This window comes from Podarcis melisellensis (assembly GCF_964234715.1).
Source record: "Podarcis melisellensis genome assembly, chromosome: 1".
NCBI classification, from domain to species: Eukaryota; Metazoa; Chordata; class Lepidosauria; order Squamata; family Lacertidae; genus Podarcis; species Podarcis melisellensis.
Window position 1 is genome coordinate 107,581,591 of NC_138528.1, and position 23,664 is coordinate 107,605,254.

General features: G+C 42.3%; 1 protein-coding gene across 7 annotated transcripts in view; it reads right to left on the reverse strand.

Annotated features, from left to right (window-relative positions):
* Window positions 1-23,188, reverse strand: part of COBLL1 (cordon-bleu WH2 repeat protein like 1) — an 88,882-nt gene extending 65,694 nt beyond the window's left edge. For 3 of the 7 annotated variants that reach the window (XM_081923249.1, XM_081923251.1, XM_081923247.1), the window contains exon 1: window positions 7,583-7,794. In XM_081923249.1, the coding sequence (XP_081779375.1) occupies window positions 7,583-7,779 (197 nt within the window). In that variant the 5' untranslated portion in view covers window positions 7,780-7,794. Of the gene's footprint in view, window positions 1-293; window positions 390-2,148; window positions 2,247-7,582; window positions 7,795-8,178; window positions 8,217-22,753 lie in introns of those variants that run through there. The other 4 variants (XM_081923248.1, XM_081923250.1, XM_081923253.1 and 1 more) reach the window with 4 other exon arrangements.
* Window positions 23,189-23,664: the final 476 nt, after the last annotated feature.

Consider the following 23,664-nt stretch of genomic DNA (forward strand, 5'->3'; position numbering starts at 1 on the left):
TCCTTGCTGTTGACAGCAGCAAAGAACAGTATGATGATTGATTACTGATACAGGATTGATTCATGTGAACAAATAGATTTTGTTGGAGCAAGTAATCCATGCTACTTTTTCCAAATACAATCCCATAAGTCAAGTCAATTTGCTTTTTTAAAAAAAATCAGCTTCAGCAAACAGGTCCATTTCTAAACATGTTTTGTGGATGACCCTTCAATAATAAGACATTTGCATTTGTATCCACGGAAATAATTTGATAAGTCACCCAAATGAGTGGCCTGTTAATGCAAATATTTTACCTAGTGTTTTGGCTTCTTCCAAATCTCTGGGTCACGCCAGTCTGCTGCACTGTTTCCAATACACCAAACCCTAAAAGATAGGCTGCGCTAAAATACCAGTGAAAGAAACATCCATTGGCATTATCTGAGAAGCATCTGGATTTTATCTTCAATCTTTTGCAAAAAAAGAAAAAGAAAAAAGAAAAAAAGGAAAGAAAGAAATTAGGACATCTAAGTGGATGCAATGTGACAACAAAATGTTGAAATAAAGCCATCTGTTTCGCATCAGAAGTTCAGATGTCTGGTTTTAAAAATGTAAAAATGTAAAAGGGCTTTATCCAAATTAAATATTTAAAAACTCATATACATGAGTGTAAATTTTTCCAGAATGCCAACTTTTGACATACCAGAAACAAGGTTACAACAAATGGTGTTAGCTGTGTAACTAACACCAAAATCGCAATTAGCAAACCAGTATCTGACGTGGTGACAGTATATTGACCCCCTAAGGCTGTTTACAGAATACCAGTCAGCTACTAATTTTACCAATGCATTTTAAATTTTTGTTTAACAACTACCGTACTTTCATTTTCACGGGCTGAAGAAGCTCACTGTTAAATCAATATGCAGAGAAAGTCAAGTAAGGTGGTAGAGCAGAATACTCTTAATCTGAGGGTCGCGGGTTCAAGCCCCACATTGGGCAAAAGATTCCTGCACTGTGGGTTGTTGGGACTTGACGACTCTTGTGGCACCTTCCAATTCTACCATTCTATGATTCTAGGAAATAATTTCAGGACTACATTAATCTTTGCTGAACCAACAGCAAGTATTTCACAAGTTTCCACATCAGTTTTCAATCACCAAATCAGAGGCAAGCAATATCTTAACCAAAAGGCCACAATAGAACTGAAGCAGCCAATCAGGTACAGTGAAAAATATTTAAATACAGTGCATACCCAAATGTACATTACTGTATTCAGTTTGTGCCCAGTGAAGTAATATCTCCGTTTCCTAAAAGCAGGACGAAAAATGCAAACTCTCAAGATGCTTTGGGGATGACAGATATAAGGCATCAATTTACATGTTTTAAAGATCTGGTAATCAAACTGATGGCTCACGAAGCTATTGCTCTTTAGGTTCCCGATTCATCAATTAATATAAAACATTTGAAAAGTTCTTTTTGATATATGCTTTTCAATATAGTATTTTAATATATATTAATATTCGTTTTAAATATATGCTTACCCAGATTCCCACACCCTGAGTTCATTTATCAGTTAGATTTGAATACCTAAATGTCTAAGTATGGACAAACTATTGATTCACCTTTGTGAATTTCAAAATTATGATGGCGACATGAACACTGAATGAATGGTTTCTTCTGATCTGAGACTTTATAAACCTGTACTAGAGAAAGAGAAGAAACCTCAATATTCCGGAGGGGAAATGCCGTGGCAAATTCAGTGCATATTTGCCACTTCTTGCTCACCAGGACTAGTACTGCAGTATTCTGTCATCAAAATCTCTCTTTTAATTCCATAGTTAAAATCTGATGAGAGTAAAAATGGGGGCAAGGGATGCCAGCATGTTACAGAGAACTTAACTCTGTTTGAAATTCAAGGTCTGAGTTAGATATGTTCATTATTATAGTTATTTTGCAAGTAACTTTGCTTTTTTCCCCTTTCTATCTGAAACTTGTTGATAAAAGCTAACTAAGAAAAAGCAATTATACACCAAACTGCAACACAAAGTGGCATCTTTGATGAATATGCAACAGAACTTCATCAGGGGACAGGACATAAATTAAAAGTGTTATTGTTATTGTAGTCTTCGCTCTGTAAGGACTGAGTACACCAACAAAATCCCAGCTACTTACCTTCTGAAAGCAAGCAGAGTTTCTATGACTGCATCAGAGTAATGACTACTTGTATAATAAGAAGGAGGGAGGAGGGAAGCCTCCGAGCTGTCACAACAAAAGTGAACTTTCTTCTGGGAACCCAACCTGTTGGTGTTGAGTAAACTATTCAAGCCCTGCCTGTACACTACACAAAGCCTATCCTTTACCAGCCGGCAATATTGCAAAGGGTGATTCTTTCAGCTGTTCCATGAACACGATTCCCAAAGGTTTACACAACTATGCCATAAACAAATTTGCTCTGGGCTGAGTTTTGGCAAGCTGGAAATCCTTCCACAACCACAACCACCTCCCTCTCCTGTGCTAGTTTTGGCTGCTTTTCAGTGTAAGGAACTGTAGAATGAAGAGCTGGCTGTTTGGACGATGGAAAAGAATTAAAACCAAGGACTACACCACTATAAATAGAGAGAGAGAGACCAGAGTGGGTTTTTATGCCAGGTAATTTTTGGGTGTGTTCCTTTTCATCCCAAGAAAAAGAAGAGTATTTCTCAAGCTTGCAATGTTCCTGTGATTTGTAATATTTATTCACAGGCACAGTAAGGCATCCTCACTATTAAGGACTGGAAGAGCAATATCAGGAGAATGATTTTTTAATACTTGCACAACCATAAGGGAAGAGAATGTTAAGGCTTCTTAATATCCCAGTAAGCACCTCGGCTTCATAGTGTTTGGCCATTCTGATAAACAGAGAGCAGAATTTAGAGACGCAAGTAAACTTAGAAAGCACAGTCTTTGTGTTTCTAATTCATTCTAAGAGGCAATTTAGGGTCCTGCTTTTGTATTTACTTGCAGTCAAGGATAGTTATCAGCACCATATTTGTGGTACTGTCCAGGTCTAGGAAATAAAAACAGTATACAGTTAGGACTTTGGTTGTCTGATTTCTGTATTCTAGATATATTATCGTGGTGGCAACTCCTGCTTCTGCACCTACTGTAAGGATTACATGGTGCTCTGGGGTAGGGCCTGGGCAGGCATTACACAGCAGAGCTAGTCAGCTGCTATGTGTTTATCTGCTACTTCACCTCCTTACAGATTAGCCCACAGATGCTATTTAGGTGGCTCAGGCTTGAGCCCTGGCTGTTTGTGGCTGCACAGTCATACCAGTTGCCCTGGCAAGTGCAGGTCGCTTAATTACTCCCGTCTTTGCTCATCCTACTGGTTATTTCTAATTTCGGTTATTTTAATAAAGCTGCAGCGTTTAATCTCCAAATCTCATGTCCACCTCTTTTTACAATTTTGCACATCAATCTATTTGAACTAAAACTGGACAGACAAAAGGCACCTCAGGCTTTACCTTGGTGGCAACTATTTCCATTCCAATACCACTTGGAAATGAGAGAAACAGAAGAACTACAAGTGTGGTCCTCTGTAACACACATTTTGACTCGTCTTTTATAATGATCACCAATTCTCATGAGTAAATCAATACGTTTGATGGTGAGTTGATGTGGCCTAGATGTGTGACACCAACGTCTACAATTGTCAGTGAATTCACAGCCATGATTTCAGCTGATAGGCCATACATCAGTGGTAGAGTATATGCTTTATAAGCAAGAGGTCCAAGGTAGAGTCCCTGCCATCTCCAAATAGCACTCTTGTCTCAAACCCCGGAGAACTCCCAGCCACTGTAGTCAGTACAGTAGTACCTCAGGTTACAAATGCTTTGGGTTACAAACGCTTCAGGTTACAGACTCCACTAACCCAGAAGTAGTACTTCAGGTTATGAACAGTTTCAGGTTAAGAACGGACCTCCAGAACGAATGAAGTTCTTAACCCAAGGTACCACTGTACTCAGTTAAACAGTCAATGGTCTAACTCAGTGGTCTCATTCATACATAAAGCTGAAATCTGAACCATAGTTTAGTGTTATGAGGACAAGTCACAGCAAGAATGAGGCTCATGCACCCTACCTGGCTCGTTCTTCTCCAAGAGGAGGTGGTTTAGAAGCTTTGGCTTCCATTTTAGAGTAGCCATGGTTTGTTCTTCATAACCACACCCAGACAAACTGAGGTTAATCACAACTGTGGTTTGTCAAAACAAACCAATTTCAAACTGTAGTATATGAAGTTGGCTAGGTTAAAAAAGCAACCATCCAGTTAAGATTAACTACAGTTTGCATTTCCGACAACACACTAAACTGCAGCCAATCTGAAGTGGAAGCAGAAGATTCTCAATCTTCTCTCAGCCACACAGGGGTTGGAGCAAGGAAAGCACGCAAGTCTGCAGTTTGCTGCACCTGACATGCAGCAAACCAAGGGAGCAATGGAGCAAGGGAACAACAATGCAAGGGAGATTTTAAAATCACTTTCCTGAATTAGCTGAGATACTACACACTTAACTTTTATATGTTCCCTAGGCCACAAATGTTGACCCACCTAATACTTAAAAAATAAAAAGCACCCACACACCTCCTATTATTACACAACATAGCTAAGCAAAGACACAATCTGCATTATTCTGCAATATCAGATCTGTTCTGCCAGTCTACCTAAACATTAAACATATTAAGTGGCTTTTGCAAAAGTTGGTAAACTTGCAACGCTGTGCTAAACAATAGGGAGGTACTCAGGTATTCCTCTCCTTTCTTTAATTGTCTGATTTAACTCTGATTGAAAAACAGCTGCAAACAATTTAAATTGGAAGCATGTGAAAGTCAGTGCAATGACAACAAAGAAAACAATATTCATTGTTATCTGTACAACAGGAAGAGCCTGTTGCAAGCTTCCCACCACATTTCTGGTAAGATTAGTGGCTGAACCTGAACCTATTATGGCGAACGATTCCCAAAGCTTGCTTAATCTTTTGCTTACTTACTCAATGGGCACACAAACAGGAAGTATATTTCTAATACGTTTTGTGAGGAACATATGATTATTTTCCAAAAGGATGCAATTTTTATGTTGGAAAGTTAGGGAAAGTATTCTGATTTTAAAAAACAACCAAGTCAGAAAGGGACAGATGACACATACACACACAAGACTATTTGCAGGGAATATTTGAAACTAAGCAATACAGCCATTTAGACTGAAACCATGGAAACTCTTGTGATCCGCTTCTACGTTCATCTTCTGATTTGTTTTTGATCTATGTGCTAATTCAGATGTGCATGTACATGGTTTATCCTACACCACTCAGGGACTCATGTGCATGCTGAACATGTGAACTCTCTCTGTTGGGAGTAGGGGAATGTACTGGAGATGATGTGAAACTCTGACAGTTAGGGTGATCTGCACTGGTTTCTTTGGTCATTTAGGTTACCAAGCAATGGGCATGCATGCATTAACTCAGCTTCAGCTGACTTCTTCTAGTCTTTTTAAACTTTCCCAAGTGCTTTGGACTATAATCAGCTCCAGCCAAACATGGCTAATGGTCTGGGGGTGATGGGAACTGTAGTTCAAAACACCTGGATCGAACCAGGTTCTGAGAAGCTGCCTTATTCTATAGGATGAGTTAATGTTTCATGAGAGAGAGAGAGAGAGAGAGAGAGAGAGAGAGAGAGAGAGAGAGAAAATCAGAAATCAAAATCTCTTTGTACTTAGAAGACAAAACTCAGGACCGAAATGGCTAAGAGTTCCAGACCCTTCACTGCTCTCTTGTTACAATTCCAAGTGTTCTTAAGATGCACCACTATTAACAGAAAAGGAAAAGTCACAAAGTCTTCCTCAGAAGCACACAAACAAAACGGCACTGCATCTTAAAGCAACACTGTTTAGGTTTCTAATTTAATCGAGGCAGAATTTGGGTAAGTCATCAGGCCACATCAGAAATTCTTTCGGCCACTGGTATTTTAAGGAATGTCAGAGCCCGGCTTCTGTTAGCCTAACACAGAACAAGCATTGTTCACACTGCTCTGTGGGCTGTTCAAAGACGCCTTTTAAATAAGATTGAGCCACGTTTCTCATACTAACAGAGTAGATTACTTAACATCCAGCACATCTTGGGCTTCCAAAGATTCGCCGCCACCTCCCTGGCAAATGGCAGGTCTTGTCTTACAGGCTGTTAATCGTGCAGTTTTTAAGCTTATGAATAATACTAATGGTTCTTGGGTTTTATTGCAATATGAATTAATTGGGTGTTTCTTGTACAGCCTGTTGGAAGGGACTGTTTTATTTTAGGCTTCTGAGTTGTTTTGAACTGCCCTTGTTATTGAGCATTTATGAATTGACATTTGGTGATTTGTTTTACACTTTTCTGTGGTTGGATTGTTTCATGTATTGTTTTTATCCATTACTTTGATCTTTACTCACTGCCTTATTGTGATTTATATTCTACATAATGAGATACTATAGAGACCGTTTCTGATTTCTCTATACAGTGGTACCTCGGGTTAAGAACTTAATTCATTCTGGAGGTCTGTTCTTAACCTGAAATTGTTCTTAACCTGAAGCACCACTTTAGCTAATGGGGCCTCCCGCTGCTGTCGCCACGCTGCCGCCGCACGATTTCTGTTCTCATCCTGAAGCAAAGTTCTTAACCTGAGGTAATATTTCTGGGTTAGCAACCTGAAGCGTCTGTAACCTGAAGTGTATGTAACCCGAGGTACCACTGTACTACCTCCATTGTCAAAAGTACTATGCCTCTGAATACCAGTTGCCAGAAACTACAGGAGGGGAGAGTTCTGTTGTGCTCAGGTCTTGTTTTTGGGCTTCCCAAAAGGCATCTTCTTTGGCCACTGTGAGAACACAAATGTTGGGACTGGGTTGACCACAGGCCTGATCCAGCAGGCTCTTCTGCATCTGGTATACCTGCACGCTGTCTCGCCATAATGGTACATGCTCTTGTTATCTCCTGCTTGGACTACTGTGATGCGCTCTACATGGGACTGCCCTTTGAAGGTGTCTTGGAAACTACGATGGCCTCGGTCCTGTATACCTGAATGAGCGTCTCCACCCCCATCATCCATCCCGGACACTGAAGTCCAGCGCCGAGGGCCTTCTGGCGGTTCCCTTACTGCAAGAAGTGAGGTTACAGGAAACCAAGCAGAGGACCTTCTCGGTAGTGGCACCTGCCTTGTGGAACAACCTCCCATCAAGGCAATAAGCAACTATTTTACTTTTAAAAGACAACCCTGTTTAGGGAAATTTTTAATGTCTGACACTGTATTGTTTTTAATACTCGGCTGGAAGCCGCCCAGATTGGCTGGGGAAACCCAGCCAGATGGGCAGGGTATAAATAAATTATTATTATTATTATTATTATTATTATTATTATTATTATTATTATTACTGCTACTACTACCACAACTAATCCAGAATGCAGCTGCCAGACTGGTGACTGGGAGCGGCCACCAGGACCATATAGAACACCAGTCCTAAAACTTATACATTGGCTCCCAGTACATTTCCAAGCACAATTCAAAGTGCTGAAGCCCTAAACAGCTTCAGCCCTGTATACCTCCATTGTTCATTCTGGAAACAGATCCAGCTCTGAGGACCTCCTGGCGGTTCCCTCACTGCAGGAAGTGAGGTTACAGGGACCAGAGTTGGATTTAAACAACTGTGGGATGCAAAAGTCCCTGTCAAAGGCCTCGCCTTCTGCCAGGTTTCAACCTCCCTCGCAATGCCACAAATCTTTCCACAAATGCCAAACATGCTCCAGTGTTATTCGCAAACTCTTGTCCACTGCATTTTAATTGTGTTTATGAATAAGAAAGAATAATGCAGATATTACTCAGCAATCTTTCACAAGTCTTAAGAATTTGCTGAAGAAGCATTCTCTCTCATAGTTCTCAGTATAATTTTTGTTAAGAGTTCATAAGAGTCCTGCTGCACTCAGCCAAATCAACAAAAGAAAACAATTTTTCATCATATTCAGCAGCTGACAAACATTCAGGCTCCCTAGGGCAACACCTCCCAGATAGATGAAGATTGTTCCCTTAATCGCCGCAGAACCTTCAGATCATTCTTAAAGAAAAAACACAATATAACAGTGTTTATATATAAACAACTGGCATATAGCCACTGTTATCTATATGACATAAAACTACTTACGCGCTAAATACTTTAACCCGCATTGCCTACCAGGCATGCTTACTCATGCATTAGTGTAGCAGTTGTTCCCTTTTCTTTTCAAAGCTGCCATCTTTTTTGTCATGCAAAACCCAGGCCTTCAAGATGCAGATTTATGACCATTTTAGATGACTTGTGATTGTCAATGAACAGGTCCTTTTGGATCTGGAAGAAGGTAGGACAGGGGCAGAGCAGAACGAGGCAGGGGGGCCACGTTTATACATGCTGCACCAACGCATGTGGTGGCGGGGAACAGAATCCCCACGCAAAATGGTCGACGACTTTATCCAAAATGTTGTTTAGGCCTCAACAGGCTGCACAAAGAAAACCAACTCCTTAGTTTTCACTGGAAAGATTGTTTTGAGATGGACCGTCTCCTAGCAGTAAAGCCGCTAGTAGGGTCCAGTATGGTTTCAAACTTAGAATAAGAACCACCTTGTGTTTCAAACCAAAAGTCTGTGACTGTTTTAAGCCAGCGACTGGATGCAGTGGTAGGCTGGGTAAGGGTCAAAATATTGAGAGAGAAGGTATCTAAGAGCACAGTGCTGTTCAGGGGCATTGTTTTGCCTATGGGTGCAATACTAGCGCACCAGATTTACATATTGCTAACTACTTTATTGTATATTTATGCATTTAATATGCCTTCTGTAATAGTATGGCGTTCTTGCTCTTTACCGATTCCATTTCCTAACTGTTTTCACACCTAAAACAAAATCACAACACCGAATTGTCAAAACAGTTTTTCCAAGTGCTCAGCAGTAAGAGCTGTTTTCAAACTTAAGAATAAAAGCACCATACTATTACAGAAAGCACCCAAATGCATTTATATTTTCCTGCAGAACACACATATACACAATAACATATTCAGTAATATTCTCAAGTTTTGCACCTCTTTTCTCTCTTAAAATATACCTTCAACACATAGTCATCCATAAGCCCTATCATTTGTTTATAGACTTCTGACAGGACAGCATTCATCTTGAGCTAAATTCTACTTGCACACCCTTGTTTCTGCTCCACATGTGCACATTATCTTCCCACACATCTTTTTTTTCCACCCTGGTAGCTACATTCCCCAACCCCCAAAAGCTCCCTTGATCTGCTTCCCACAGCAACACTCTCCAGTGGTGAAAGGCTACAACATCAGCACTGAAGATATTTCAAACACGCAATGAGGATTTCTGGCAAGCTATACTAGGAACCACACCAATTCCTGGACACAGCAGGATTAAAAACACTACAGGCCTGCGTCATAGGCCTACTTGGCGCCAGCTTAGTTTCAGAACAGAGAAGAGGTACTACAACTACCAAAATCACTTTCCACCCTCCTTACCACGAGGTCATCTTAGCACCTTCCATGATAAAGCAATAAAAGAAAATTAAACACTGGGTTTTGAAACTGCCCGCTTGGAATTATGTCTACAGATATTTTCAAAGGAAACGTTCACACACTGCAGTTTACCGCCATCTTCTAAATTTCAACTGGCTGCAGTGCATAACATTTTTGCAGGAGAAAGGGAAGTGCTTAAACCTGATTCTGAGCAGCCAACTTAAAATGTATAATCGTATTCTTTCAGGTCGGACTGGTGGTTTAAAAAAAAATGCACTGTGATGTTCGCTAGCCTCTCTTCAGGTAAATAAATAATGAAATTTAGGGGGTCTGAAGCACAGAAAAAGCTAGTGCATTCTTTTCGGGGATGAGAAACAAATGGCTTAAAGGCAAAAGTATTTATTATATTTCATGTATATATATTATATGTATATTATTTAGCTGCAGCAGAAAGGACCGGTTTACAGAATTTCACTAGATCATTCTTCCTCTTTATTCTCAATATTTGTTACACAAACTTATCTAGTCATTTTTATGGTTATCACTACTACATTTTTATCTTGTCCCTTCTTCAATAAATTCCAAAGTGGTATAAAAGGTTCTTGCCCTCCTTTTTTACCCACACTGCAACCCTGTATGGTAGGCTGAGAGAGAGAGCGAATCACCAAAGGGCTTCCAAAGGAGTTCATGACTTACAGAATTTTTGAACCTGGGGGTCTGGGTCCAAGTCTGACACTCTATCCCAGGGTTTCCCCAAACTTGGGTCTCCAGCTGTTTCTGGACTACAACCACCATCATCCATGATTACTGGTCCTGCTAGCCAGGGATGATGGGAATTGTAGTCCTCCCAACAAGTTTGGGAAACCCACTGCTACAAGGGCAGCCAACATCATACACCCCAATATCTTCTGTTTCTATGTTTTTCAGAGCAGGGTTTCCCTAAAGAAAGATGACTAGTGTCTGCCTCACAGCTGTTCACCTCCCGTCTTCATGGGGACAGGCCAAAGCTCAAGCCATTTTAACACATTTTCCTTTGGACTGGGTTTTTGTAGCCAGAGATAAGCCAATAGCATTCCTGCTTAATTATCATTTATAGCCTGTCCCACCTGAAAGGCTCAGGGTGGGGAACATAAACAAAAGAACAAAACCTGAACCTTAATGAAAGCAGAACGGAATTCCAGTATGGTAAAATCCATAAGCAAGAACCATGTGATCCTCTGTCCCACCTCCCACTTCTCTTGAGAAATGCCAATCTTCCCAAGCAATTATACTGATCCTATCCCGACTTCTCTTGCAAAACAGATCACATATTTACCTAAGTGTGCTTTTCTGTGCATTTTATTCAGCTTTGAATCAATTTGTAATTATCTATACAATATTGTTTTCATCATAAGGATACGGCTTTTTGCAAAGAACACAAACTTCAGGGGAACAAGGGCACACAGATAATAACAGATGCCAAAAGAAAAAAGAATCTGAGGAGTATGTCACTACTGAAAACATTAAGACCAACAACAACAACAATCATCATAATAACTCTTCAAACGCTAGAAGCAGCAAACAAACTAGGGAGGTAACTGTACCTTTCATATGGCAAGGGAGTCAAGAATAAGCTAAAGGAGGAAAAGGTGGTTAGAACACCGACCTTAGCACACTGCCCTTAAAACTGTTTTATTTTTCGCTACTTAGAGAAACTAGGATGATTTAAGTGCAACACATATTTGTTCCCTATGTTCTCTCCAACTCCAGTAGAGTTGCTGCTTCAGTTAAAAAAGCCTTGTGGTAGGGTGAACAAGCTGCTAGGAAACATGAAGTTACTTGGGCTATGTGGGGAGTGTACTTCTGCAACTTAATAGTAAAAAAAATCAAATGCAACAGAAGTCATGCGGCTGCCTCTAAAGCAGCTTCCCCGTATCTCTTTCCTCCCCTTCTCTCCCCAGTAATATCCAAGAAACTAAACCTTGTGATAGGACTTCATCACACCATGAATTTTTCCCACCCCCAGAAACAGAAGCTAATAAAGTGGAATGGAGAAATGAGCAATGCAATGGCATCGCATCATACATTTCAGTTGCTGCTCCTGTCAGCAGTCATATGATCCCTACTGTTTCTCATTCCAGCCTCCAGATGATGTTTACAGCCGTAGCATCTGCATTTTGATGTTACAATAAAGGAATGCACATGCATATTTCATTCAAAAATCAATTGCTTTCAGCTAGCGTGGGGCTTAACTGCCACATCCATTCTAAGAACATATGAACATCAGTTCATGGAAGAGACTGCCTTCATTGTGTTGTTCATTCATTCATAGGAAATTACTATTACAAACACTGTCCCCTTTGGGGAATTACACAATCTTTCCAGTAACCTCGTTCAGATTCAGAGGCGTGGGAACTGCTGTGCTGCAATAAAATGTTTCAGTGGCTCGTGTTTACCAGTTAAATTCCAACAGTTAAAAAATAATAATTAAGGGAAATAAAGATTAGTGGATACCAAGCTACTACAAACCAGGGCTGAACCTCACACCAGAAATACACAACATGTTACTCATTTATGACTTAGCAAGGGAACTTAGCTGAGTCACTTGATCTTGTGTACGGATGGGTCTCCCCCCCCCCCATATCTACAGTATTTCCTATGGTCGCTATGGCAGCCCCAAACAAATGAAAACACAACACTGAGTTGAGGACCACATGGATATGAAAGTTAGCAAATATTTCCTTTTCAACAGCATATTTTAGAGTATGGAAGGGGGTGGGGAGGAGGAACAGATATCGTCACCAAAAGGCTATAGGTGACCTCAACAATGGTTTTCTCATCTTGTTCAAAGCATACCTCCCTAACAGCACATCTCAGAAAACACTAATTTAGGGGACTGAATGTACTTCACCTAAAGGACATTCCTAACTCGAGGGTGCTTCAGCTCACTCACTCACTACGCCAGTGTGGCGTAGTGGTTAAGAGCGGTAGTCTCGTTATCTGGGGAACCGGGTTCGCGTCTCCGCTCCTCCACATGCAGCTGCTGGGTGACCTTGGGCCAGTCACACTTCTCTGAAGTCTCTCAGCCCCACTCACCTCACAGAGTGTTTGTTGTGGGGGAGGAAGGGAAAGGAGAATGTTGGCCGCTTTGAGACTCCTTAAAGGGAGTGAAAGGCGGGATATCAAATCCAAACTCTTCTTCTCTTCTTCTTCACATCATTTCCTACCTGGTCCCCACAGCAGATATCCAGTGGCAAGGGACAAGAGAGAGTTGCACAGTCCAGAGATGCTAGTATTCTTGTGCACCATTTCCTACGAGTTCAATAGCTGTTTGTATACTATGTCTGAACATATAAAAAAGACTACCTTATACCAAGTCCACCTTGCTCATTAAGCTGACAGGAGTTTTCCAGGGTTTCAGCCAGCAATCCTTCTCAGCCCCAACCTGGGACCTTCTTCGCACAGAACGTATGTTCTACATTGTGTGACAGCCCTTCCCTAAAGCAAAGCTACCTTGGTTTTGCTTCTGTGCACATGGCCTTTATAAGCGAAACTTCTCTGCAACGTCTCTACAACTCTCCCACGTACAGGGAAGAGAGACAATGATGTTTTCTTTGGGATTTTCTTTGGTATTGTTCCTGAAACGCCTTTGACGGCATAATCCTATTCACACTTACCTAGAATGAAGCTTAACTGAGCAAAGTGGGACTTGCTTCTGAGGAAACCTGTATAGTACTAGGATTACACTCTGGCTGGCAACAGCTCTCCCCAAGTTTTAGACAGGCATCTCACACAGCCCTACCCAGAGAAGCTGGTAAATGAATTTGAGATCTTCAGCATGCAAAACAAAACCTGGAAGAGTGCTACTCTGTCATATCCTAAATGGAATAACAATCTGTTTGCACTTCCCCCAAAAATTACATGTCTAAGACATTTTATAAGTGGAGTAGAAATGCACGCATGTTTTAAGTGAAATATATGAACTGGGGCATAACAAAGGTCACTTGGTTTATAGCTGACTTTTCTGTATATTCTATTAAATTCCTATCCTGGCCTTCCTTCCAGGGCAGCAAACATAAAAAATGAAACAATAAAAAATACAAACATTAAAAACATTAAAAACAATTTAGACTGTAGGCATTCTAAACCATAACCCCAGAGGACTTCCGGAGGCGGCGCAAAACGGCAATGGCGGTCCTCTTTACTGTGTGAAGAGGGGCTCCGCGAAAAAGGGTCGTCCGCTGCGGCAAAGCGGAGACCCATTAAGACAAACCGTAGGCAGAGCGAGCCTGCGGCCGTGGGACTCGGCGGGTGCCAGAAGCTCCCCCAGAAACGAGGAAGGGACCTCGTAAGAGGCTCCGGAACGTGAAAGGGGGAGCGGCACTGTGAGTTCATCGCTCTTTTCGCGGAAGTGAAGCCGCGCTGCTGTTGCTGATGAGCGTCGACCTTTCTTCTTGAAAATCATCGGAATTGGCTGCAATTTACCCGTGAGTAAGGGGTACTAAAGATTGACTCAAATTTATTTAATTCGGCTGAAAACGGGAGGCGAGTAACAGGAAGTCCGTCTCCCGGTCCTGCTAATCAGAGCAAAGCAAAGAACCCGATGTGGGCTGAAGCGCTCAAAAGAGACTTTGAAATTAGTATGAAGGGGCATTAACAGACTGTGTTCTTTTAGAAATCAAAAAGATTGAAGGATTAAATCTTTTGGTTTACTGCGCTAAGGAATCTTCCTCCTATTGTGAAGTGACGTGGAATTGAAGGGATAACCGAGCTATCGGACTGCCAGTGTTGCAAAGGAGTACTGTCAGGCTGCTGAAACTTTTTCTTAAGTACAAATTGTTGCATTGATGGATACACTATCGCTTTAATACTGATATTGGAACCTTTCTGCTACCTTGTGGCACTATTTTGAAACAGAACTATCTGAAAGCCTCCTTTACGAACTTGGGGACTATAAAAGTTGAAATAGGAACTTTGATGGTGGAAAAGAAACTTTCTTTCTTTTGAAAACCCCCCCTAGTGGATTTGCGGAGGCATAGAGGTCTGGGAACTGTACCTTATTGGGATTTTTTGTGGTTTAATTGTCTACATTCTGGACTTGCCTTTCTCATGGATTGAAAGACTATTTGACCTTGAACAGAGGCAGCTGGGGAATGAGTGGCCCAGGGAAAACAAGAGCATCTAAAGCTAAGGAAGCCTTGGCTGAGGAAGCTAAAGAAAAGAAAAAAGATAAGAGAGCTGGGCAGCTTGTTCAAACAACGTTGACTCATCAACGCAGATCCTCGGTACCAACTGTGCTGACGGCGCAGGAGGAAGAAGTTGAAACGCCTGCAACAGAAGATATGGCAACTGGAGGAACTGATCCAGTCTTGAAACAAATTTTGGAACAATTGGCACTTTTGAATAAGAAGGTGGACGATCAGTCATCTAAAATTGACAGAGCTACATCTACTATCAGTAAGTTAACAGATCAGGTTTCCCAGCATACTCAGGCTATTGAGAAATTGCAAGGAGCTACGGCGGAGAACTACAAATTAGCTGCGGAAGCCAATCAAAAAGCTGAGCAAGCGTGCAAAAAGGTGGAGGAGATCAAAGGGGAAGTAAGACCTCTGAAAAGACAGGTAGGAGAACAGCAAGCCTACCTGTCAATGGTGGAACTGAAAAGTAAGGAATGTAATCTTAGGCTGAGGGCCGTCCCAGAGCTGGAGCAGGGCAACCTAGAGGAATTTTTGACACAGTTGTTTTCTAAATTTTGGGGGGTTGAGGAAGATAAAGACTTTAAAATTGTGACGGCCTTCAGATTGGGAAGATCGGTTAAGAAAGACAAGTCCAGAGACTGTTTGGTTTGTTTGAGAACAAGAGAGGAAAGAGACAAGATACTAGACCAACATTTTAAAAAATCTCTGGAAGTTGAAGGCAAAAGGGCAGAAATTTATAGAGACATTCCTAAATATCTGTTGGACCTTAGAGCTTCATATACAGACTTGGCTAAATTGTTAAGGTACAACGCAATCCCTTACAGGTGGGAATTTCCTCAAGGTTTATCATTCACCTATAAAGGAAAGAAGGTAAGAATTAAAACACCAGAGGACCACCAGAAGTTCCTACACGACAACGAGGAGGACCTTCAAAAGAGAGCTGTAGATTCTTGGCCTCCACCACCGGGATCACCACCAAGACCCGTACCATCTGGAGGCGGACCGGCACCACAGCCTTCGGGAACGGAGGACAAATTAGATACCCAACTGTGATATTTAAGAAGTAGACCAGGATGTCTCTACAGCTTCTTAGTTGGAACATAAATGGCGGGAATTCTCCAGAAAAACGGAGAAAAGTATTTCATATTTTGAAAAAAGAACAATTGGACATTATTTGCCTGCAAGAAACACATGTGACAAGACTCCACAGAAAAGTGTTAATTAACAAAAGGCTAGGCCAAGAATTTATCTCATCGGACAAAGTTAAGAAAAGAGGAGTGGTGATATATGCAAAGGAGAACTTGTCACCGAAATTCGTATTTAAAGATGAACAGGGTAGAATTTTGGCAATTGAAATTCAGACACAAGGAGAAAAGTTTTTAATTCTAGGAATATACGCCCCAAATGATGGAAAATCGGAATTTTTCAAGAAGCTGCATGAGACTATGCTGGATTATTTGGATTACAACAACATTATCATGTTGGGAGATATGAACGGAGTCGCCTCAGTGAATATGGATAAGTCGCAAAGTGCTAATATAACGAAAGACGGCAGACTACCAAAAACCTTTTTCGAAATGACTGACAATTTGGATTTGATTGACATATGGAGGATCAAGAACCCTCTAGGGAAGGAAGGAACTTTCTTTTCTGAGGCCCACATGACATGGACGCGAATCGACCAAATATGGATAACTAGAGGGCTGGCACCTAAGACCAGAAAAGTGGAAATCTGCCCAAAAACCTGCTCCGACCACAACGCTTTGAGAATGGAATTGAGATTAAATACAACCGGATCTTTCAGATGGAGAATGAATGACGCTTTGTTAAGAGATCAGGAGATTGTTAAGAAGGCCCAAAAAGTTTTAAAGGACTATTTTGAAATAAACTTAAAGACAAATGTGGAAAAAAGAACAATCTGGGACGCAAGTAAAGCAGTTATGAGAGGGTTTCTAATACAGCAGAACACGATTAAAAAAAGGCTCTGGAATGAAAAGAAGGAGAAGATTTTGGAGAAAATAAGAGAAGGAGAGAAAAAACTGAGATCCAGGCCTAAATCAAAGGAAGTATTGAGAGAAGTGAAGTTTTTCCAGGCACAATATTCGAAACTGATAAATCAAGAGGTGGAATGGAAAATTAAACAAATGAAACAAAGATCCTTTGAATCTGCTAATAAGTGCGGGAAGTTGTTGGCTTGGCAGTTGAAAAAGAGACAAAAACTTAATACAGTTACAAATCTAGAGATTGAAGGGAGAATGGTTCAGAAACCCGAGGAAATTAGAAAGTGTTTCCAGAGATATTTCAAAGAACTTTATTCACAAAGGCCACAAAAAGGCTCGGAGGTGGACCAATTTGTCACAACTAATGGATTACAAAAAATACCCCAGGAAATGAGAGCAACCCTGAACTGTAATATTACAATCCAAGAAATTGAATGCGCCATTCAGAACCTCCAACTGGGCAAGTCTCCGGGACCTGATGGACTTACTTCCAAATATTATAAGGCATTGAAGGATTCATTGATACAACCATTGTTGGAAGTTTGCAACCAGATTATGGAGGGGAGGAAGGCACCGGAAACGTGGAAAGAAGCTTTCATCACGTTGATACCAAAATCAGAAACTGAAAAAACTCAACTTAAAAACTACCGTCCTATCTCACTCCTAAATGTGGATTACAAAATCTTTGCAGACATTTTGGCAAGCAGGTTTAAGAAAGTATTAAATGAAGTGATTCATAAGGACCAAGCAGGCTTTCTCCCTGGCAGACATTTATTTGATAACACAAGAAACATCATTGACATTTTGGAATTTTTACAGACTAACTCAAATACAAGAGCGGTGTTGATCTTTATTGATGCGGAGAAAGCCTTTGACAACATTTCTTGGATGTTTATGAAGAAAAATTTGGAAAGGATGGGAGTAGGGCGGGGGTTTGAAAATGGAATAGAAGCAATTTATTCAGAACAAAAAGCTAAATTGATAGTAAACAACGTGGTGACAGAGGAGTTCAAAATTGAAAAAGGGACACGACAGGGGTGCCCTCTATCTCCTCTGTTGTTTATTTCAGTCCTGGAGGTGCTATTGAACATGATTAGAAATGACCGGTTGACACAGGGAATTGTGGTCGGAGAGAAACAATATAAACTGAAAGCTTTTGCAGATGACTTGGTATTAACATTACAGGAGCCAGCCTCTAGTACTAAAAGAGCGTTAGAATTAATTTCTGACTTTGGTCGGGTGGCGGGATTCAAGCTGAATAAACAAAAAACTAAAGTTTTAGCAAAAAACTTGACAACTACCGAAATAGACGAGTTCAGAAAAGAAACAGAACTAAATGTGGTTAAAAAAGTAAAGTACTTAGGGGTGCACCTGACCTCCAAAAATTTGAATTTGTTTAAGGATAATTATGAGAAATGTTGGTCAGAGATCAAAAGAGACTTGGAAACATGGTCAAGACTGAAACTTTCCTTGTTGGGCAGAATAGCTGCTATAAAGATGAATGTTTTGCCGAAAATGCTATTTTTGTTTCAGGCCCTCCAGATCGTGGATAAGGTGGAATGTTTTGGAAAATGGCAGAGGGATATATCTAAATTTGTCTGGCAGGGCAAAAAGCCCCGAATAAAGTTTAAAATACTAACAGATGCGAAAGAAAGAGGGGGGTTTGCCCTGCCGGACTTGAAGTTATATTATGAATCTGCAGCCCTCTGCTGGTTGAAGGATTGGATTTTGTTGGAGAACACCGATGTCCTCGACCTGGAGGGATTTGATAATGCTTTTGGGTGGCATGCATATTTGTGGTACGACAAGGTTAAAGTTCATAAATTGTTCAAAAACCATATTGTCAGAAGGGCAATTTTTATGGTCTGGTCAAAGTATAAAGACTTATTGGAGAGTAAAACTCCGAGGTGGCTCTCACCGATGGAGGCCAAAGCACGTAAAAGACTCAATATGGAGGCCCATTGGCCTAAATATTGGGAAATAATTGAAAAAATTGGAGATAAATGGAGGTTGCAGAGTATGGAAAAGTTAAAAAACAAGGTGCGAGATTGGTTGCATTATGCTCAAATCCAGGAAGTTTTTAAAGCGGACAAAAAAGTGGGTTTCCAGGAGGAAAAATCGAAACTAGAGACAGAGTTGCTTGAGCCAAAATCTAAGTTAATTTCGAGAATGTACAACTTGCTGCTTAAATGGAATACACAGGATGAGATTGTTAAATCCTCCATGATAAAGTGGGCGCAGGACTTGGGGCACAACATTATGTTTGAAGACTGGGAAAGGTTATGGAACACCGGAATGAAATTCACGGCATGTAGTGCCTTGAAGGAAAATATTATGAAAATGACATACCGGTGGTACATGACCCCAGTCAAGCTTGCAAAGATATATCACCTGTCTGACAATAAATGTTGGAAATGTAAAGAGGAGGAAGGGACATTTCTACACCTCTGGTGGACCTGCCCGAAGGTGAAGGCCTTCTGGGAGATGATACATAATGAACTAAAAAAGGTGCTTAGACTCACCTTACCCAAGAAACCGGAGGCCTTCCTCCTGGGCATGGTAGACCAGAGGGTGGCTAAGAAAGATAGAACTTTCTTTATGTACGCCACTACAGCAGCAAGGATCTTGATGGCAAAGCACTGGAAGACACAAAATCTACCCACATTGGAAGAATGGCAGACGCAGCTGATGGATTATATGGAACTGGCTGAAATGACTGGCAGAATTCGAGACTCGGGAGAAGAAGAAACGGAGGAAGTTTGGGAAAAATTTAAGGACTATTTGAAAAAGCATTATAAGTTGTATGAATGTTAAAAAATGCTTCTCTCTAGGAAATTATAGCTTCAGTATCGGTAAATCTTTGAATTGGTAAATAAGGCACAACAAGACAGAAGTGGTGTAATGAAATAATTTTATTGTGTTGAAACTAAAAATTAATGGATTTGGATTGAAATGTTTAGAGACCAGATATCACGATAAAATGGAAGATATATTATTATGTTTAAAACAAGTCAACAAATTGCTGAGGTTTTGGTTTTACAGAGAATGCAGTGTCCGGAGGATGGGGGGAGTCCATTAGATTTATGGAAATATGTATGTGGAATTTGAATTTTGTATATTATAAACCTAATAAAAATTATATTAAAAAAAAAATAAACCATAACCCCAGAGGTATACAGTGGTACCTCGGGTTAAGAACTTACGTAATTCGTTCTGGAGGTCCGTTCTTAACCTGAAACTGTTCTTAACCTGAGGTACCACTTTAGCTAATGGGGCCTTCTGCTGCCACCGTGCCGCAACCACACGATTTCTGTTCTCATCCTGAAGCAAAGTTCTTAACCTGAGGTACTATTTCTGGGTCAGCGGAGTCTGTAACCTGAAGCGTCTGTAACCCGAGGTGCCACTGTAAATTTAACAGTCCTATGAAAAGCCAAAGGATATCCCACCATTCTGAATCAAAGTAAGGGGCACACACAAAGCAGAGGGACTTCAACCTAAAAGAAGTTTGCTAGGAGACACCAGGTGCCTTGAAACAAAAAAACACACCATCAGCCACTTATCTGTACTACTGTATTTATATCCTAGTCTTCCCTCCATGGAGCTCAGAGCGGCCTTACATATGGTTCGCAGGTGGTCTACCAGCCAGGAACCGTTCGGGGCAGATGCCTTTTCACTTTGTTGAGCCACTTCATGTCCCTTCGGAGTGTTCATTACATCCTTTGGCCCTGATCCCAAAACCACAGCACATGCGTTTTGCATTATTGTCTTATTTTTATTTAACAGCCTTTGTTCGCATTATTAAAGCAAGCAGCACTTGAGTTCTGATTTGTTCTTCTTCCGTTACAGTTTCCCTACTTGCTGTGCTTCAGCATGGACAACAGACAAGAAGCAGACCCATTCTTCTCTTTCCAACTTCTCTTTCTGGCTCACAGACACGGCGAGTACTCTCTGCAATACTGTCAGCTAATCCAGACTACTAAAAAATATTTCTTCCACATAATTAAGCTTTTAAAATAGGCTTGGTGTCCCAACAGATTTCCTGCCTATAACCAAGACATATTAACGTACAATGATATGAAAGAACAGGTTCTGGCCTGTTGCTAAAGTAAATTCCTATCATAATCTACAGGGAAAAATGAAATCTGCACTTTTGTGCTTCCACTATACTTGCACACAAACCTGACACAAAAGACAGATTAGATTATTTTCAGAGCGGCGTACTCTGTTTCATACACCCTCATTTATACCTGCACAAAATGAACAATGAAATGCCTTGGGGAAGAGACTAGAGTGTTACTTAGCCTGGCTACATTGCTCCTGGTTTCTTTGGACAAGGCCAGGACCTGAATTTCTCCAACAATATTTTCAGATTGTCTAGCTGCCATGTGCTGAACTACCTGTTCTTTTATTTTGTGTACACAAACGCTAAGTACAGTCAGCACACTTGTTAACTCTTCAGATGCAGCCCCTGAGGAGGAAGTGAAAAGAACTGGAGACGCAGGAACAACATTCACTCTTAATTTCCCTTGGAAGCATGATTGAACCTAACCATTCCAATGGACTGGAGGCAAGTTTCAACTTTTCAGTTTAGTGGCTTTTTCTTTTCAGTAACCAAAAGATAGGGAGAAGATGAAGCACACTTATTAGGTTATTCTTGCAGTGCCTTCCTTGCACTACTAGATTATGCATTTTTTATTTTGTTTTAAGGTTTTCTTTATTAGAAGCACAGCTGTTCCCTCCACTAACATATACTTTCCTGTTCAGAGAGAGATTTCCCTTCAACTCTACATCACAGTCACATACATGCTAAAGATGGTTTGCTACGTAGCCAAGGAGATTTTCAAACTCTCTGCAGATTCCTAAGCATTCCCAGGTATTGCCTTTCAAACGCTCGAGCCCAACAATTGCCTTTTATGAAGCTAAGTTGACCTGACCTCCATGGGTGTATTTACTGAATCTGAACAGGGTGCCTTGTAAGGTGCATTATTTTTTCACCAGAACACTCTGTCCTCATCCCCTCCCTTTTCCCGCTCTCCAAGTGTTTCCACATTGTATTTTACTTCTAAGGATGGGTTTCTCCCACACACAAACTTTTTATAACAGGAAAAATATCAGCATTTTACACCAGATTGGCTCTCCATTATACCATAGAACGCCTTTCACACACACACACACAAAAACCCACACACAAAAAACAACCTCACAAAACCAGGCTGCGATCCTGTGCACACTGATGTGGAAATGTGCACCATGGAGCATTAAATGGGTATTCGGGTTTTATGCCTTTTCATTGAGTCCTGATCTGCTTATTCCAAAGTAAATGCCCCACAGCCTGCTCCCAGTCCCAAGCAAGTGTGTATACTATACACTGCTTAAGAGATACACACACAAAGACAGATAGATGGATGGATAGATAACGTGAGTATGAAATACGTGCTTCTTACAGTGCGAGTCTAAGCAAGCATGCTTTGCTCAGAAGTACTCCGGCGAGTCTTAACTGCAATCCCCAAACAGAACACCCAAACTGTCAGGAAGAATCAGAAACTAAATCCAAAGAGGAAATGCCCTGTTCGACTAAGAGCTGTTCGACAGGCGAACGGGTTTCCCTTGGGACATGGCGGTCTCTCCTTCCTTGGAGATCGGATGACCAACTGTCGGGGATTCTTCGGCTGAGATTCTTGCATTGCAGGGGGCTGGACTAGATGACCATAGGGGGTCCCTTCCAACTCTACATTTCATGGATTCTATTATCACAGCAACTCTACAGACCACGTTCTTCACGTGCTGAGGTCTCTGTTGAGTCAAAACCAGCACCACCCCAAACACAAACGCCCCCACCCACCCCGCTCCACCTCTATTGAAACTCTCGACCTCTTGGCCAGGACAGAAGAAAAGGAGGCGGAGCGCGCCAGAAAGGCAACTTGTTGCAACTTAGCCAAGTTGCTCGTTCAATCCGCAGAGGTTTGCAAGGGCTGGGGGGGGGGTCGGGGTGGTTTGCGTTGCTTCCGCGCGCCTTGAAGCAGACGGCAAAGGCTGCGGGTGCTGCTTACCCGGAAGGAGGGAGGCGAGCCGGTGCGGCGCACGTCTGGCCGTCCATTCCTCTCCGAGGCGGCTGAGGCTGCAGGCTCCAGGTGGAGGAGCTTGGAAGTCCTTTCCGGCGGCGCGCGAAGGAAAGCGCTCCCGCCGAGGCGCGCAGGCAAAGGCAGCCGCCCGCCCGTCTCACCTGTGGCGGCGGCGGAGGGGCAGAGCGCGCTCAGAGGCGGCGGCAAGGGCTGTCGCCCCCACGCCGACGGAGCGCGCCGTCCCGCCGCCCTGGGAGGCAGCAGCCCTGCATTCTTCGCCTCCTTCCCCGGCTGCTGCCCTCGCGCGCCCAGACGGTCCGCTCTGAACTTCCCTCTCCCTCCCTCTCTCTCTCTCCTTCCTTCCTTCCCTCCTCCTCCTCCTCCTGCTGCTTCCCCTGGGGCTCAGCGGGAGCCCGGCACGGAGCGCCAGAGGGATGGGAGGCTGCCCTTTGAAACCACACCTTGGAAAACTTCGCCAGGGAGTGGGGAACTGGCAGCGAGGAGCCTTCCCGGACGCAAACGCCAGAGGGAAACAGAGCTTCCCTGTTCCTCCGCGCTGCTGCTGGCGGTGGCCGCCGTCTCCTCCTCCTCCTCCTCCCTCCGCTTCGGGGGAGCCCTAGCTGCGGCTTCCCGCCTTGGCGCACACTGGCCTCGCCACACGCGCGCGCACGCCGCCGTCCCTCCTCACGTTTTCCCGGGCTCAGCCTCGGCGCTGGAATTCCCCCCTCTTTTCACCCAGCGAACTGCCGGAGCAGCAGCTGTTCCCGTTAACGGGCTGCTCCAAGCTGCCGTCCCCCATTCCGGCCGCTAGGGCGGGAAAGCCAAGCGGACCGAGAGCCCCTTGCAGGTGGGGGAGTGGGAGGGACTGATCCTGCAGCGTCTCGCCCTGCGCTCCTCGT